We start from the raw sequence: 17,588 nt of genomic DNA on the forward strand, positions 1-17,588 counted from the left end.
ATACAGGAGATCTTTCGGAATCCGACCATCAGCCATTCTTACGACATGCCCAAGCCAGTGTAAATTTATTTATTTATTTATTTATTTTGTTTTATATACCGCCCTTCTCCCGAAGGACTCGGGGCGGTGTACAGGGCAAGGTAAGTATACAGTAAAGTAATAGTAAAACAAATGAAACCCCAAAATCTATCAGGCCAGGCCGGCTTGCTGGAATAGGTAGGTCTTTAAGTCACGCCGAAAGGTGCGAAGGTCGGGGGCCATCCGGATTTCGGTTGGCAAGCAGTTCCAAAGGGTTGGCGCACCCACCGAGAAAGCTCTCCCCCTGGGGGCCACCAGCCGGCATTCTCTGACCGGTGGCACCCTGAGGAGGCCCTCTCTGTGGGAGCGCACAGGACGGAGGGGTGTTGACGCTGGCAGTAGGTGCTCCCATAGGTAATCCGGACCCATGCCATGTAGGGCTTTGTATGTCATCACTAGCACCTTGAATTTCACTCGGAAGGCAACTGGAAGCCAGTGCAGCTCACGGAGGAGAGGTGTAATATGGGAGTATCTGGAAGCCCCCAAAGTGTTCGTGCAGCTGCACTCTGTACCAGTTGAAGCTTCCGAGTGGTTCTCAAGGGCAGCCCCATGTAAAGAGCGTTGCAGTAGTCAAGATGAGAGGTCACATGTGCATGGGTGACTGTACGCAAAGCATCCAGGTCCAGATAGGGTCGTAGCTGGCGCACCAGGCGAACCCGAGTGAAAGCCCCCCTGGTCACAGCTCCTATGTGATCGTCTAAGGAGAGCTGTGAGTCTAGGAGGACACCCAGGTTGCGGGCCCTATCTACGGGGGGCAATAACTCACCCCCAATATTAAGGGATGGAATACTCTGAATATCCTGGCATGCCGGTATGTACAGCCATTCAGTCTTGTCCGGGTTGAGTTGAAGCCTGTTCCTCCCCATCCATTCCCGGACCGCTTCCAGGCAACGGGACATCACGTCGAGGGCATCACTGATGTGGTTTGGAGTCGAGATGAAAAGCTGGGTGTCATCAGCATACTGATGGTAACCTACTCCAAAACCACGGATGATCTCACCCAGCGGTTTCATGTAGATGTTGAACAGGAGAGGCGAGAGGACCGACCCCTGAGGAACTCCACAAACGAGAGACCTTGGGGTCGACCTTTGTCCCCCTGCCAACACCGACTGCGAGCGTCCCAGGAGAAAGGAGGAGAACCACCGAAGAACTGTGCCTCCCACTCCCAGACCCCTGAGGCGCCGCAGCAAGATACCATGGTCGATGGTATCGAAAGCCGCCGAGAGGTCTAATAAGACTAGGATAGAGGAATATCCCCTGTCCCGGGCCCTCCAGAGATCATTCATCAGCGCGACCAATGCCATCTCCGTGCTGTAGCCGGGCCTGAAACCCGATTGGTGCGGGTCTAGATAATCCGCTTCATCCAGGACCTGAGGAAGCTGATGAGCCACCACACTCTCAACAACCTTTGCAAGAAAGCGAAGGTTGGAGACCGGACGAAAGTTATTCAGTGTAGCTGGGTCCAAGGTGGGCTTCTTGAGGAGAGGTCTCACCACCGCCTCCTTCAAGGCGGCGGGGAAGTGACCCTCACTCAAGGAAGCAGATATGACCGCTTGGAACCAGCCTCGTGTCCCCTCCCGAGCTGCATAAACCAGCCAGGAAGGGCACGGGTCCAATAGGCATGTGGAGGAGCTCAACCTCCTCATAATCCTGTCCACTTCCTTCGGAGTCACAGGATCAAACTCTTCCCAGATGACGTCGACAAGACCGCCCGTGTCCTGCTCGTCAGACTCTGCCCAGTTGGAGTCCAGGCAAACAGAGGGCCGTATCGACATCGGGAGGGTCATCTCCGCTATCTACAAGCGGTGAGACGCTCCGACCCTCTGTCTCTTCCCCGAGGACCCGGGAGCAGGGATGTGCAGCCTCCTGAGCTCAGGCTGGTCTACCTGAATGCCAGGTCCGTTGCTAATAAGGCTCCCCTTGTCCGAGATCTAGTTGAGGGTGAGCACGCGGACCTGGCCTGCATCACGGAGACTTGGTTGGGCCCAGAGGGTGGTGTTCCTCTGGTTGACCTTTGCCCACTAGGGAGTAATAAAATATTGTGTATATTGGTATACACATTTCAACACAAGGAGACAATGAAAAAAATCAGACTTGTTTCTTACCACTTCAAAAGACAACATGAAATGAATTTGCAAGGTTATTTAATTGCACTTGTAAAGAATGAAACTAAATGCTGTATACAAGAATATATGCAACGTAGGTGGGCAAGTCAGCAGCTGTCAAATACATTACTGTCTACAGAATGATCAAATAGCTAACAGGCGACAAACAGACTAGTAAATTTTTGTTATCCGTATAATTGCACCAGTATTCACAAAGTTTTAATATTTCTTATTTGACATATATTAAGATGCTTCAAAATCAGTTCTAAAACATATGCTAGAAATTCCAGCACATTCCAGGACTGCGCTAGAAATTCCAGCACATTCCAGGACTGCGCTATTTGGAACTTTGTCATGCCAGGTGATGCCAAGAATACGTTGGAGACAACGCATATGAAAGGTGTTCAACTTTCTCTCCTGCCGCACATGAAGGGTCCAAGACTCACTGCAGTACAAGAGTGTGCTCAACATTGTAATATAGTATTAAATCCAATTCTGATACAGACGCTGCCTCTGTGTGCAATGAGATGACTTTAAAATCATCTGTTAAATAGCCATAGGATTAAAGAATAATTTAATTTATATCACTGTGGTCTTAGATTTCAATTAGCTATTGTGCTCTGAGCACAGTGTGAATTTAATTATCAAATCCTGCCCTTATATGAAAAATATTTAATTGCTGAAATCCTGTACTTAAATGATGTTGTTTTGTAAACTGGGTTAAGCAAATATAGGGCTATAACATTGAAATAAATAGAAGATAAAATTAAGTCCATACTTTTTTTAAAAAAAACTCTTCACTAAGAAGAAGAGATGTATAAAATATAAAACTTGAATAGTTCTCTTGTTATATATAGCAACTACTTCTTTGATCTAAATGACTGAGGTTGTTTGGCATGCCTCAACTCAGTATAGCCTTAAATTATACTGAATTAGTAACAAGTTTAAATTTAAGTGTACTTTTTTCAATCTTATGACAGTTCCAAATAGATTTGAAAAGGTTTCAAGCTGTACAGGACTTTTTGAACACATATCTCACTATTTTTCTATGTTGCTATATGCCCATACTTAACCTGAATTGTAGCCTGAAGTGAGCAATAAGAAAGCTATTAATTGAATTTTAAACATTTTATTTTTCCTGGGCTGTATAATATCTTCTTCAAGGAGGATTTACACTTATATAGCATATATATTGTACTGTATCGTAACTGTATATAGTTTCATCCTAGTTTTAGATTAACAAAATTTAGAAAGTTTTTAAAAATGGTTTGTTAAAACAGAATCCAGGAAATTCTATCAGCAGTTCTGTTGCTGTAGGGTTTGTGTGTGCTGTTTTTGATTTCTAAGAATGAAAACAGCTGACAAATGTTCATTAAAATATACTAATGGACTATGTGTGTTTGCCTTCCAGGGTAAACATGAGTTCCTAAAATAAACCTATATTATCAAGGAAAACTAGATTTAAATGGCAGCAAAATGTTCAGTAAGAATAGTAATATGATTTAAAGAGTGAAACACTATATGTCTTATCTTTGTGATATGGTGTGCTTTGAAAAGAAATTGGAAAACAGCAAATAGAATTTCTTCTATAGAAAATAAAGAATTGAGGATGTATTTTGATAATATGCATAACCTCAGTGCTTGTGTTTGGCAGGAGGTTTGGAGATTTGGAAGATAAAATAAATACATCTGGGGAAAGTTTACTTGTCAATAAATATTACTGCTGCCAAGTGTGAATGAATATTTTGCCTTTCAGTATTTTGCAATAAAAATACTTTATTCAATTATAATGAGAGAGAATAAAAATTTTATGTAACAAATCTAGTGAGAGAGAAGTTTTGTAAAGCTAATTCTTTCACTTGTGATATACAGCAAGAGCTTCAATGTCCAATGCATCAGGTAAGAAATCAGGGAAGAAATAATACCTAATCAGACAATTACAAAGAAAGAAGCTGCAGTCATCAGCACAAAGAGCAAGCTGCTATATATAAACAGCAAGAAAACCCTATTTGCTTGCTATTTCCATAGGGGATGCAAATCTCCCTTGCACTGATGATGTTACTTAGTTGAGTTATGAAATGTCTGCAAAAAAAAAAAAAAACAACTGAGCATAGAGGGCATCAAAAATTCAACAGTCCTTGACCATTCAACATTTTAAAAAAAGTTAGAAAATCTCAAAACCTCAATTTGGGAATTTATAATCTGTTTTGTTCTCTAGTACAAAGAAAGTCATTTTACCTGCATTAAGAGATTCATATTAATCAAAAATAATTGCTAACGGCTTTAGGTATCACTTGTTGGTATACTAATCTGGACTGTCAAATAATAAGTCTGTAGCTATCTGTTTAGTATAATCATCTGCTAGAGAGATAGTAAGATTCATTATCATTTGTGATGTTGCATAGTTGGTAGGTTTGCAAACTATTGTTTTCTTAAAAGATCTCATTAAAGTAATGTTCTGTTCAAGCATTTTCCTAATAACCCATAGGTTGTAAGGGATCACATGCAAGACAGTTTATGCAATAGTGTTTAGATGAATGAGGAAGGAGAAGCAGTAAAACGAGTAGAAGGAGTAAGAAGGGGACCACATAGAAACAAATGGGGCAACATTGAAAACAACTTCTTTCTCCATCAGCTCACAAAATTTTTGTGGACTTGTGTGTTCATAAGCTTGTGTAGGTAGGAGGCTATGTAAAAGTTATTTTTAAAGCTTCTTTAACCACTGTTTGGTGTGGTAGCTGAATTATCTTTTAAATATCTAAATCTAGATAATCTATGTAAAGACCTCATTCTATGTTTTATAGTAAAATACAGATTTGTCAGACTTTTTCTAGTGGCTTCTAGAAGGTTATGTTTCCTTTATTTTCCTTATAGCTATGACAGTGTGATTCAATTAAATTTTATGTATTTTTTTTTCAGGATCTGAGTCTTGTTGCTCCTGAAGCTCCTTCAGAACAGGCCAGGCGAGTCTTTCAGACATATGATCCTGAGGGTAAGCAATCTAGAGGCAATTTCAGTTGCCTACCAGGAAGTTAATTTACTGCGTTTCTTCCTGCGTGCATTGGTTGAAGTGAAAATTCAACAAATTTCATCAGTAAAGTTATCTCTCACAGATAATATAAAGTGTCTGGAATTTTTGTAATGTTATATCCATATTTTCTGTGTTATTGGCTACTATTTATCCTGCTCCTTAAATAGAACTTCCTATGTTGAGTAATTGCTGCTGTGGGATTGAGATCAGGGCCAGTGAATGAAATTTGAGGCCCAATGCAACACCAGGTTTGTCTTCTTTTCACATAGCTATAGATTAACATTGCAGACAGATTCTTGCATAGTTACAGAATGTGAACTAAAATATTAAAGAAGTATCTAGAATAAATTTACTGGTTTAATTTTGAACATCTATTTTACTGAGTTTCTGTCCTTTATGCTGTAGCAATTGCCTCATTTTAGAAATTGCCCTAATAATCTTTTTTACCTAAGTAATGTCACTGTGTCCATTTATTCCAGTTTACTGAGCTTTAATTTGTTACTTATCTATGAGGTGGCTTGACTCAAGCTACTAAGCTTACTCAAGAGGACCGTGTAAAACTGTTGTCACAAGCTTTGTGAAAATCCAATTATAAAATGTCTGCTACATTATCTCTATCAAAATGGCTGTTCATGCTATTAAATAATTCCCCTTCTCTTCTGCCTCCTCTCTCTTGGCTTGGAAGAGAGAAAGTAGATTAGGAAGAATGGCATGTTTTGCCTGTACTGCATGTACCTTCCATATCCCTCAGCAAAAGTCTGGCCAAGCTCAGCCAAGGTAACCTTTAACATTTCCTGAGAAAGGGAAATATAAATGCTGAAAAGCTAGGATGGACTGCTATTGATATTTATGCCCTTTCCTGGCACTGCTTAGTGATTTTTGGTGGTTTAGCAAAGTTTTGCAGAACACCTTTCTGCTGCCAGCATCCACATCACCCTTACACAAGATCAGTCCTTTTTCTTCTTTGTTCATAAATGTTAAAGTATTTGATTTTGGCATTCTGGATAAGCTAGCAAACCTCTGAACAAATTGCTACCCTGTACGACTCCCTTTACATCCACTCTAAGTAACAAACACAATGTTTCTGAAACTCACAACTTTATTTTTGTTTGTTTTATTATCTGCTCACATATATACCTTGCACATTTAAACATTAAATACCTGACTCTTTTCTCAGACATTGGTCCAGACTAATTGAAGTTCCCGTCTATTTATTTATTTGTTTGTTTGTTTCGATTTATATACCGCCCTTTTCCCGAGGGACTCAGGGTGGTTTACAGGGCAAATTAAAACAGTGCTATGTACAAATTAAAATAAAATTAAATTAATAGCCCCAAAAGAGTTTAAAATTTAAAACCTTAAAACCCCTCAGTCCAGGCCGGCTAACTCAAATAGCCAAGTTTTTAGGTCCCAGCGAAACGAGCGAAGGTCGGGGGCGATCCGGAGTTCCACAGGCAGTTGATTCCATAGGGCAGGCGCACCCACTGAGAACGCTCTCCCCCTGGGGATCACCCGCCGGCACTCCCTGACTGGTGGGACCCTGAGGAGGCCCTCTAGAGGAGCATAGTACATCGTATACTATAAACAAATAAATAAATACGCACACTGACATTTCTCATCCACCAATACTTCGTTGTTTTTCTTTCCAAATCTCTATATGTTTGTACATAGACACACATGGGACTTTTTATTTTTGTGTTTTTTTTCCTAAGATTGTCATTTCTGGGATGCAGAAATTCAAACACATTAGAGAATGAAGACACTTCTGTATCTCTTTTCTGCCATCTACTGAATATCTGGCATTCAGCCTGTTCTTTATGAGATGCTGAGAACGGGGAAGCTCTTCTTGTCTGAAACCATGGACACTTAGATAAACAGGAAGACAGTGTAGCTTCAATGATAGTTACTTATCATCTGCTGTTATCACTCATACACCCTGCCCTGCTTTTCATCTGTTGATTGCTTGGTCTTATGCAGTCAGGAAAAAAGGCAGGAACATCCATAATTGCTATTGCAATAAGTTTGAGCAGCAGGGGGATCAGAGGTGAGGACATAATAAGTACCCAAATTAGGCGTTCTCCACTTTTATAGGACCCAGTACAAGTCCGTATCCTTCCACTGCCTTAAACTATCCCTGATTCTCTGGAACTATGAATGCATAGATGTCAATTTATGGTTTTTAGGCTCAAAAGCTCCATCATTTTGAGGCATTAAGCCAGTGATTGTGACACTGTAATAGACATAGTTACCCTGCCCAGAGTATGATATTAGAAAAGTGGAAAATTTCCTGAACTGCATGAGAGCACCTTGATAAGATTGCCTTTCACACCTACATATGAATAAAGTTTGACTTTTTCCCACTCAAAAAGTATCAGTGCTAATCAGTCAACAAAAACATGTGGAAATGATAATTAAACTACTTTTTTCTCAGATAATGGCTTTATACCTGATGCTCTTCTAGAAGATGTAATGAGGGCCCTGGATCTTGTATCAGATCCTGATTAGTAAGTATTAGTAAGTATTAGTAAGTATGCCTGTGGTTATGATATCAAATCACTGTGGTAATTTTGTGGGGATAAAGTTTTATGATATACCAGGTGAATATCTTCTATAATATAATATGTATCTATTAAAAGAAGTCAATGAAATTTGTCCATTTCATATTTTAGTTTTGCAAAGACACCTTAGCCTTTCCTGGAGTTAAAATAAAGGCACAAATATAAAGAGACCTGTGCAGATAATTTCCATGTATTGTTATGAAGCTTCCTATCACCAGAGACATTTATGAATAGAATTCAGAAGTTGTCTACAGAGAGAAAGGGAAAGAGTCATAGGTTCTATCTATGTATCTGAAACTACAAAACCAGAAATATATTACTTCATAAGGGAGCTACTTGGTCCAAAATGTGGCTTTATTTTTATTTTAACCCAAATTATAATGTTTGAACAGGCTATTTTCATTGTATTACATGTGTGTTTTGAAGAAATGCTTAATGCTGTTTTGTATATAATAACTGAACAATAATGGATCAGTCATCCATTTTATACTGCAAATGTGCTATGAATAATTTAGGTTAGATGATTAGTGAGTTGTACAATTAATTGAGATAGTCATACTGCTTGGTTATAAAATGTGAAAGAATTAATTTCTAATATTCATGTCCAAAACATACATGAAATGGTCAAATTACTCAAATCAACAGTTGGCAAAAATTTGCATAATACACTGGCAGACCTCTAGAGAAGGTTGTAGAGAAGGTGATTGCTTTGTAGCTTTAGAAGACTCTGAAAGAAGCAGATTGTAGTGACCCCTTTCAGTCAGGTTGAACCTTGCATATGAGATTGAGATGGCATCATTCACACCTTGGATGTTCTCTGGTGGGAAAGGGATGAGGGTTCATGTGTCCATCCTTGCTCTTCTTGACTTTCAAGTGGCAGTTGATAATATCATGGTATTTTTATTTTATTTTTTTATTTTATTTTAATTCCATTTATATCCCGCCCTTCTGCGAAGACTCAGGGCGGCTTACAAGCTTAGCAGTAGCCTTCATTCTATGTATATGCCTGCTTATTAGGGCTTTCATACACCCCCCAAGCGGCATTATTACAAAGTCAGCTTAATTGCCCCCAACAATCTGAGTCCTCATTTTACCTACCTCGGAAGGATGGAAGGCTGAGTCAACCTTGAGCCTGGTGGGATGTGAACCTGCACTAATTGCAGGCAGCTGGTGTTACTTAAGGAGGCATTAGCCCACTGCTCCACCAAGGCTAATTTTTAGACTGGCTCCAGAAGTTGGGGGTGGACAGCACAATATTGTGCTATTCTCTTCCTTCCTCTTGAGTCAGTTCCAGTGAGTGTTGATGATGAGGAAGATATCCAGCTGACAGCCCTTCCTTTGTGACGTGCTTAGGGTTTGGTACTTACTCTTCCTATTTAACATATGTATGAAGCCATTGGGTGAGGTAATCCAATAGTTTTGGGTGAGGTAACTATAGTATGTTGATTCTATTCAACCTTATATCTTTACACCAAAAATAATGAGTGATGTTATGGAAGTTCTTTCTCAATGCCTGGAGGCTATGAGGGCTACAGTCTTCTGCCTAACCCAAGCAAGACTGAGTGGCTCTGGGTTATTGGACCTCCTGGTTTTGGATAAGATGGTGTGCAATCTGGGGATCTCCCTGGACTCATGGCTCCTGCTCAAAGAATAGATGGAAGCTCTGGCTAATAGGGCTTTTGCACAGATCTGGGAGTCAGTAACAGTTGTGCTTGTTCCTGGATCAGGAGGTCCTGCCCATGATTACTCATGCCCTTATCACCTCTAGATTGGACTATGCAATGTACTTTATCTGAGGCTGTTCTTGAAGTATATTCAGAATTTCACAGTGGTGCAAAGTGTGACAGAGCATTACTTGTGCTAGTTGCACAGCGCATATAACATCATTCAGCACATGTAACACTACTGTTTCATGAGCTCCATTAGCTTTCTGTATGTTTCTAGAGGTGGTCAATTTTAAAGCCCTTTGTGGCTTTTGATGGTCTAATTACAGGACCTCTCCCCAATTATTTCTATCAGTTCTACTCAATCTGACAGGAAGGGCATGCTCCAGGTACTGACAATTAGGGAATGTCAGCTTGCAGGTCCCAGAAGAATAGCCTTTTCTGCTGTGGCATCTGTTCTTCATGAGTTTAGATTGGCCCTGTCCCTGTTTTTATAATGTCTTGGAAACATGGCATTGTGCTCCAGCCTCAAGCCCTGTGTGTTGATTAGAGCTCCTGGTTACATGGTTGATAAGTTATCAGGGGTGTCGAACTCAATTTCATTGAGGGCCGCATCAGGATTGCGGTTGCCCTCAGGGGCCCGGGTGGGTGTGGCCTACTGGGTGGGCATGGCTGGAGTGTATATGGCCTACTGGGTGGGTGTGGCCAGCTCTACATCATTCGTGTCAAGGGTGCCTACGGGGGCCTGGGCAGGAGTGGGACAGATCTGAGGGTCTCTGGCAGAAGGAGATGGGACTGGGGAAGTGCCAAGGCATGGTCCCCTGGAGGAGCCTCACTGTTCCTCTCAGGCCATATGGGGAGGGGGCTGGACAGTGGCGCAGAAGTCAAATGCCCAGCCCAGCCCTCAAGCATGCGTGGCACTAAGCCCAGCCCCACTTCCCCAAGGGGGTGCCCAGCTGTATTTACCTCCTCCTCAAGGTTGCTGCTGCTGTGCTTGCTCTCCTTAGCCAGGTTGCTCATGATGGGTAGGAGGGCAAAATCAAGAGGGAGGCGCACTCCCTCTCCATGTGAGGAGTCCTGGCGTTGTATACAAAGCTTCCTTAGCAATAGGATGGGAGACCCCCCCCCAGGTTAGGCCAGGAGGAGGGGGCAAGGGGATGCTGAAAAGGCAGCAGGGCAGGACTAAGGTAGGACTTCCCTCAGACCCTCCCCTTCCTTCCTTCCTTCCTTCCTTCCTTCCTTCCTTCCTTCCTTCCTTCCTTCCTAAGAACAGAGTGGTGGGAAAATATTTGAGATGAGGGAGGGAGAAAAACAGGCAAGAAACACAGCTGGGGAAGTGTCATCCTTTGTGAGGAATGAAGAAATGCACCATCGCCTGGAAGTGGCCAGCACATGGCCTTTGCCTACTTCACATATCCGGCTTGGTGGGCTCTGTGGGAGGAGTTGCCATGAGCAGCGTGAGTCGATGTTACCTGTGTAATGCTGCCCAGCCTGCCCGGTTTTGCCAGGCAGCGGGGTGTTCTCCTCACAGTGCCGAGACGCTGAGCCAGGTGGCATGAAACTGAAGAGAAGCACAACACTGCCCAGCCCCTAGCCTGCCCGAAGTAGGCAGGGCCATGTGCTGGCCACTTCCAGGCAATGGTGCATTTCTTCATTTCTCACAAAGGGTGATACCTCCCCAGCGTGCGCCCATGGGGCAGGGCCGGCACGGCATGGGCCGGTCCCTCGCTGTTTTCAGATGGAGCTAAGACTGAATGGCATAGATGACCACCACGAAATTGTACATTGGCTCCCGGCCACCCTGGGCCAGGACCAAGACAGCGGGGGCCGTTCCCTTACTGTTTCCAGGATGGCTTCGCGGGCCACATGAAACCACTTTGCGGGCCGCATCTGGCCCCTGGGCCTTGTGTTTGACATGACTGGGTTAGATCATGCCTAATTGCTTTTTGTTTTTATTTCCTTACATACTTTGTGTTTTTAATCTTTTTTACTGTAAACAGTCTGAAGACATGTAAAAGTGAAATGGGCAGTTATATAAATTGGGAGATAAAATAGATAAATAAAATGGGACAATATTACTTATGTAAAACAAACCTGTTTCTTTCAAGGAATTTGAATGTACACTATACTGTATTGATAGACTTTAGATTTTATTTTCTCCATCCTGCTACAGTTTAGAGCATATTGTTGTTGCATCCTCCAAAATAATAAAATTAGGGCTGGCCTCTGCAAGACATTTGGAAAGGTGATAATGCGTTAATGCTGTATAATCCCAGGAGTTAGACAGCAATCTTTTTTAAAAAAAAAACTTTACCTAATATGGAGCCTTTATTATTGTTGTAGCTTTGATTTTAAATAGATTTATAAATAACCTTATTTTGGCAACAAAATGCCATTCCTTTGCATTTGCTATGTTTTTGGCATTTAAAGATAAAGCATTTAGTTCTGCAAAAATATGAATGTGCCATATTTTATGTGTTTCATCTTAACAGTGTAAATCTCATGAAAACAAAATTAGATCCAGAAGGACTAGGAATCATCTTACTAGGTCCCTTTCTTCAAGAATTTTTCCCTGAACAGGTAATAATACCATATTTATGTGTTCCTCTGAAGGAGCGTTTGTAAATAAATATTGAGTAAATCTCAATCCTGAAATCAATAGAGCCAGTGCTAATGCAGAGACATTGTCTTGCTTTAGCTCATTTGATGAATTTCCAGAAAGTCCTGGATTTTAGCCATGACAATTTATCTCTGACCTGTTCTTTCAAGTCTCACAATGTTTCCTCATCATCCCTTTCACTGAGTCTATACTCTTTGCTGCTGGTCGTTGTCTTCTTTTTTCCTTCCACAGTGAAATTTATTTCATAGAAAATGCCATAGTATTACAATCTTAATTTACTATAAATCATTGGAAGTATATTTACAGGTAGTCCTTGACTTACAACCATTCATTTAGTGACCATTCAAAGTTACAACCACACTGAAAAGAGTGACTCACAACCGATTCTCCCCCTTCAACCAACACAGCATCCCCACATTGATGTGATCACAATTTGGGTGCTTGGCAGTCAGCAGGTATTTACAATGGTTGCAATGTCCCAGGGTCACATGATTGCCATTTGTGACCTTTCCAGCTGGCTTTCTGATAAGCAAAGTCAATTGGGGAATTTGCAAAATGAGCACATGATTCACTTAACATTAACAACTGCAGTAATTTGCTTAACAACCATGGCAAAAAAGGTCATAAAATTGAGCTGAACTCACTTAACAAGCACCTTGCTTAATAATTCTGGTCTCAATTGTGATTGAAGTCAAGGACTACCTGTGTTTATCTGTTTGCTTGTTTATATCCTGCCTTTATTATTTTTACAAATAACTCAAGGTGGCAAACATATCCTACACACCATCTATTTTTTCCACAATAACAACTCTGTGACATTGAATATCACCCGGCTGGTTTTCTGGCTAAGGAAGGACTGGAACTCACTGTCTTCTGTTTTCTAACCTGGTACCACTAAACCAAACCAGCTCCCATTAATACATACGTAGTAAAAAGCAAAAAAAAAAGGGGTGTGTGTGTAAAAATGCAAAACAATGAAAGAAATATTCTGCATGCAATTAGTGTATGATCTGAAATTGATTGCCCTATGTTTCTTCTTAGGACCCAAAGGTTCAAGAATCATTTGCTGTATACCACTACAATGGATTGAAGCAGTCTAACTGTAATGAAAAGGTATAAGAATGTCTTGTAATATTACTGGATGCCGCTTCCTTAGAAAAGGAAAGTCTTGGTGGAGAGCCTTGGTGGAGCAGTGGGCTAATGCCTCCTTAAGTAACACCAGCTGCCTGCAATTAGTGCAGGTTCGCATCCCACCAGGCTCAAGGTTGACTCAGCCTTCCATCCTTCCGAGGTAGGTAAAATGAGGACCCAGATTGTTGGGGGCAATTAAGCTGACTTTGTAATAATGCCGCTTGGGGTGTGTGTGTGTGTGTGTGAAAGCCCTAATAAGCAGGCATATACATAGAATGAAGGCTACTGCTAAGTTTGTAAGCCGCCCTGAGTCTTCGGAGAAGGGCGGGATATAAATGGAATTAAAATAAAAATAAATAAATAAAGTCATAGATTTTAGCCAACTTTGCAATAGATAGTCCCCCAGGGCACATATGAAGGTGGGGGTGGAGATGGCCCGTGGGCTCTGACTGGTAACTGAGGAAAACCAAATGGGTAGTGGTTCTTGGGTGCTTCAGGGGTTGCCAAAATGGCCACGTATACACCACTGATTACTTTCCATTGCCATATGAGATGATCTACATGTATACAGTAGGTAATATCATTACTATATTTATTTATTTATTTATTTATTTATTTATTTTATTTAGATTTATATACCGCCCTTTCCCGAAGGACTCAGGGCGGTTTACAGGGCATTTAAAAGAAAATCAATACAAACGTTAAAACAAATTTAAAAAGATTAAATAAAACCCTGAGAAAAATAAAAAAACCAGTTAAAATTAAAAATTAAAAAATTCTCAGCCTGGGCCAGAGAGCTCGAAGAGCCAGGTCTTCAGGTCCCGGCGGAATGAACGGAGGTCGGGGGCAGTCCTAAGCTCCGCAGGCAGCTGGTTCCACAGGGCAGGCGCACCCACTGAGAAGGCCCTACCCCTGGGTGTTATCATATGAGATGATACATTCATTTTGATTCTTAGGGCTAATCAAATTCAAAGGCATATACTTGAAAGATGTAGATGATCGGCCATTTGTTTCTGATTTGTTGTTGTTAGTTGCAAAGTCATGTCCGACCCATCGCGACCCCATGGACAACGTTCCTCCAGGCCTTCCTGTCCTCTGCCATTTCTGGAGTCCATTTAGGCTCACGCCTACTGCTTCAGTGACTCCATCCAGCCACCTCATTCCCTGTCGTCCCCTTCTTCTCTTGCCCTCATCCTTTCCCAGCATTAGGCTCTTCTCCAGTGAGTCCTTCCTTCTCATTAGGTGGCCAAAGTATTTGAGTTTTAGCTTCAGGATCTGGCCTTCTAAAGAGCAGTCTGGATTGATCTCCTCTAGGACTGACCGGTTTGATCGCCTTGCAGTCCAAGGGACTCGCAGGAGTCTTCTCCAGCACCAGAGTTCAAAGGCTTGTTTCTGATTAGTACAACTCATTTAATAAGGGACAAACCTAACAGTTCTAAACTTTTTTTATACTGCCAAAAATATATTGTAGCAATGCTTTGGCTCTTGAGATATCTTACATGTGTAAAATGGCTATTTCTGTTAACGTTTATTTGCAACTGGATTTATTTATTATTTCAATTTATATAGGATTAAATGTGTTAATTCTATTTTGACAGGTCACGTATGTGGAAGGTACAGCAGTAATTATGGGCTTTGAAGACCCCATGCTACAAACTGATGATACACCAATCAAGCGCTGTTTGCAGACAAAATGGCCCTATATAGAACTACTTTGGACCTCAGATCGATCCCCTTCATTAAACTGATGTTAAGAAGAGACTTTGTATTCATCCAATATTTTGAATGAATGTGGGATATGCAACTGACTGTATCTAAAAACAAACTTACTTTTCTTTGCAACTATACACTGGTATCACTGAGAAATTGTAAATGACCACTTTTTCAGTGTTAATTTTTTTTAAAAAAAAAAAGAAAACCAATGAATTAATTTGTATTAAAACTAATTCCTGTTTGGCCATAGTAGAATAGGTAAAATGTGAGTTTGCATCCATAAACCTACTCATTCAGCCAGAAAGAATAAGGAAGTGAGCTATATGGCAGCATCTGCACAGTAGATTACGTTTGTCTTAAATATCATAGTATTCACTTGTTTCACGCTTGTTCAGTCATAGAGTTTATTTGAATTATACTGCCTTAGGGTACAACCTGTGTTGGGAGTCCCAATGTCCGAGCCTCACTGAAACATAAAGAACTATAAAAATATCAGGTAATACTATTATATTCTCATTTCAGGAGGTTTTCTGCCAGAAACCTATCTAAAGGGTTGTGGCCTGTACTAGAATATCATAGTTTGGGGAATAGATTGATATTTGCACTAAATATGCTTAGATGAGTAACATCTCTGCTGCTTTTCTCTAAAAATCTGACTCTTATCTATGTAGCTTTTTTGAAAATGAAGCAAAAATGATTTTTAGTATGGCTGGTGATAAATGATAAATACTATTTATTGGATGTTATACCATTCTTAAAGCTTACCTATTAGTCAAAGCAGGATTTAAAATTGCATATTAATATCCTGAGTTGTATAAAGGATATATAAAAGCCTAATTGCAAAAAAGCGCTATGATTTTTGTTTATATTATTATTGCCAAATATCTCTTTTCAATATGTACTAATAAACATATACCTACACACTACTATACATGTTAACATGCATGAGTAATCTGTTATTCAAGTAGTATAGTGTATTTATTATATAGCAAATCAAAATTAAAAAAAATATTCAATAATAAATGGATTATTTTCTTCCTTGCTGAGAATCATAATTTGGATATGTGGAATCTTGACAAGTATTTTTTTCATTAAAGATTAAATTTTGACAGAATTATTTTCTTAAGCACCAATTGCTTATTTGTTGAGACAACATAATAGCAAAGGTTCATCACTGCTATTTTTTTGGCATAACCTTAGAGATAATCATTTATTGTAGTCATACTTTCATGTCCCACAAAGTGAGCTTCCCATTCCCTTCAGTCGAAAAGATGAACTGCCTTGAGTCATTTTTCATTTTGGTGATGAACGAGATTCCAGTCACCTGATCAATTTGAGAACAAGAAATATGACTGGCTAAATGACAGTAGTCTTTGTTTAGACCGTCTTTAGCAGGGATATCAAACTGCCGGCCCATGGGCCGGATGCATCATGCCAAAACCGTGTCCACCCCATTGCTGGCAATGGAAAAAAAAAGTCATACGTAGCAACACATCATGTGACATTGCGAGTTTGACCCCCCTGTTCTATAATTACAAATAAAAATTCAATTGTTAATCTGTGGCCTTGGTTGTGGTTTGTTTTTTTTGCAAAACCTTAATGAGCTAAGTACCAACACTGATTTTTCATAAAATTATTAAAATTAGAAAACGAAATTCCTTCCCATTATAAGGAAAATCTCTTACTTTCCTTGGAATAGTTTTATCTTCTAGGGTTTTTCTATTTTCCAGACATCCCTTAACTTCGCTGGCTCTGAATCATTTCCTTTACACTCTTGTTAGACTTCCCTCTTAATTTCTAAGGGGCAGGATTACATTTTAGTACAAAAAAGTTATTTTGCTAAGAACAATAAACTTGCAGTTTACATTTGTAACTGTAACATCTGCTAATCCAGTATGAGCCTTTTCAGATGGCAAATGGCTTCTAAAGAGTAATGAGTAAGTGGAGGACTTGTTTAATTGTTTCAATAAAAGATCCACAGATTTTTCTTAGCTAAGATTCATAACATTTTAAAAGATGTTATCGCTAAATATCCTTGATGCAGCCCTCCTCCTGTGTGTTTGGATTGCTCTGGAAATTCAGAGATCATATGGCTAGGAGATCCAGCATGTGGTTTGCTATGGCTATTGAAATTTTGAAGGAAGAGTTCAGTTTGATAGCTTATGTAATTAGTCCCATGATTATGAAATGGCATTATAATCTGTTCTAGTTTATAGTGGTTTTATAGACTTGTTTATGTACTTTGTGTATTGTTCTTACAATTGGGTGCATACTACAACCCCTAATTTAATAAAACCCTCTGACAAATGCTTTCTAATTGAGATTTTAGAAGTGTATATGTTAAGTATTTTAGAAAATATTTTAAAATGTTCAACTGGTAATTAAACTAGCGTAGGAAAATATCTGTAAAACAGCTTTTCCAGAGAAAACAAAGGGAGAATCGCTAAACTTTATACTGCAGAAACAGTGGGATGAGGGTTGATAGTAGAGAGATGATGCATGGCAACTTGCACTGGGCATCAAAATGCAAAACGTCATACAGAATTGAATGTGATTGAACAACAATGAATATGAAAAAAATCTTTTTAAATAACCTGAAGCATCTCCTGCTATCTAAGATTGAATTCTCAACCCTCCAAGTGGGAGGGGAGTGTCTTCACCACAAGGATATCATGCCACTCAGAAACA

The 17,588-nt window shown here is 40.2% G+C and overlaps 1 protein-coding gene across 2 annotated transcripts in view; it reads left to right on the forward strand.

The window, feature by feature from the left end:
- MINDY3 (MINDY lysine 48 deubiquitinase 3) overlaps positions 1 to 16,411 on the forward strand; it is a 44,704-nt gene extending 28,293 nt beyond the window's left edge. For both annotated transcript variants that reach the window (XM_081345470.1, XM_081345471.1), the window contains exons 12-16: positions 5,103 to 5,175; positions 7,646 to 7,718; positions 11,929 to 12,016; positions 13,098 to 13,169; positions 14,786 to 16,411. In XM_081345470.1, the coding sequence (XP_081201596.1) occupies positions 5,103 to 5,175; positions 7,646 to 7,718; positions 11,929 to 12,016; positions 13,098 to 13,169; positions 14,786 to 14,935 (456 nt within the window). In that variant the 3' untranslated portion in view covers positions 14,936 to 16,411. The remainder of the gene's footprint in view (positions 1 to 5,102; positions 5,176 to 7,645; positions 7,719 to 11,928; positions 12,017 to 13,097; positions 13,170 to 14,785) is intronic.
- The last annotated feature ends 1,177 nt before the right edge of the window (positions 16,412 to 17,588 follow it).

The sequence above is a fragment of the Vipera berus genome (genome assembly GCF_964194415.1).
Source record: "Vipera berus genome assembly, chromosome: Z".
NCBI classification, from domain to species: domain Eukaryota; kingdom Metazoa; phylum Chordata; class Lepidosauria; order Squamata; family Viperidae; genus Vipera; species Vipera berus.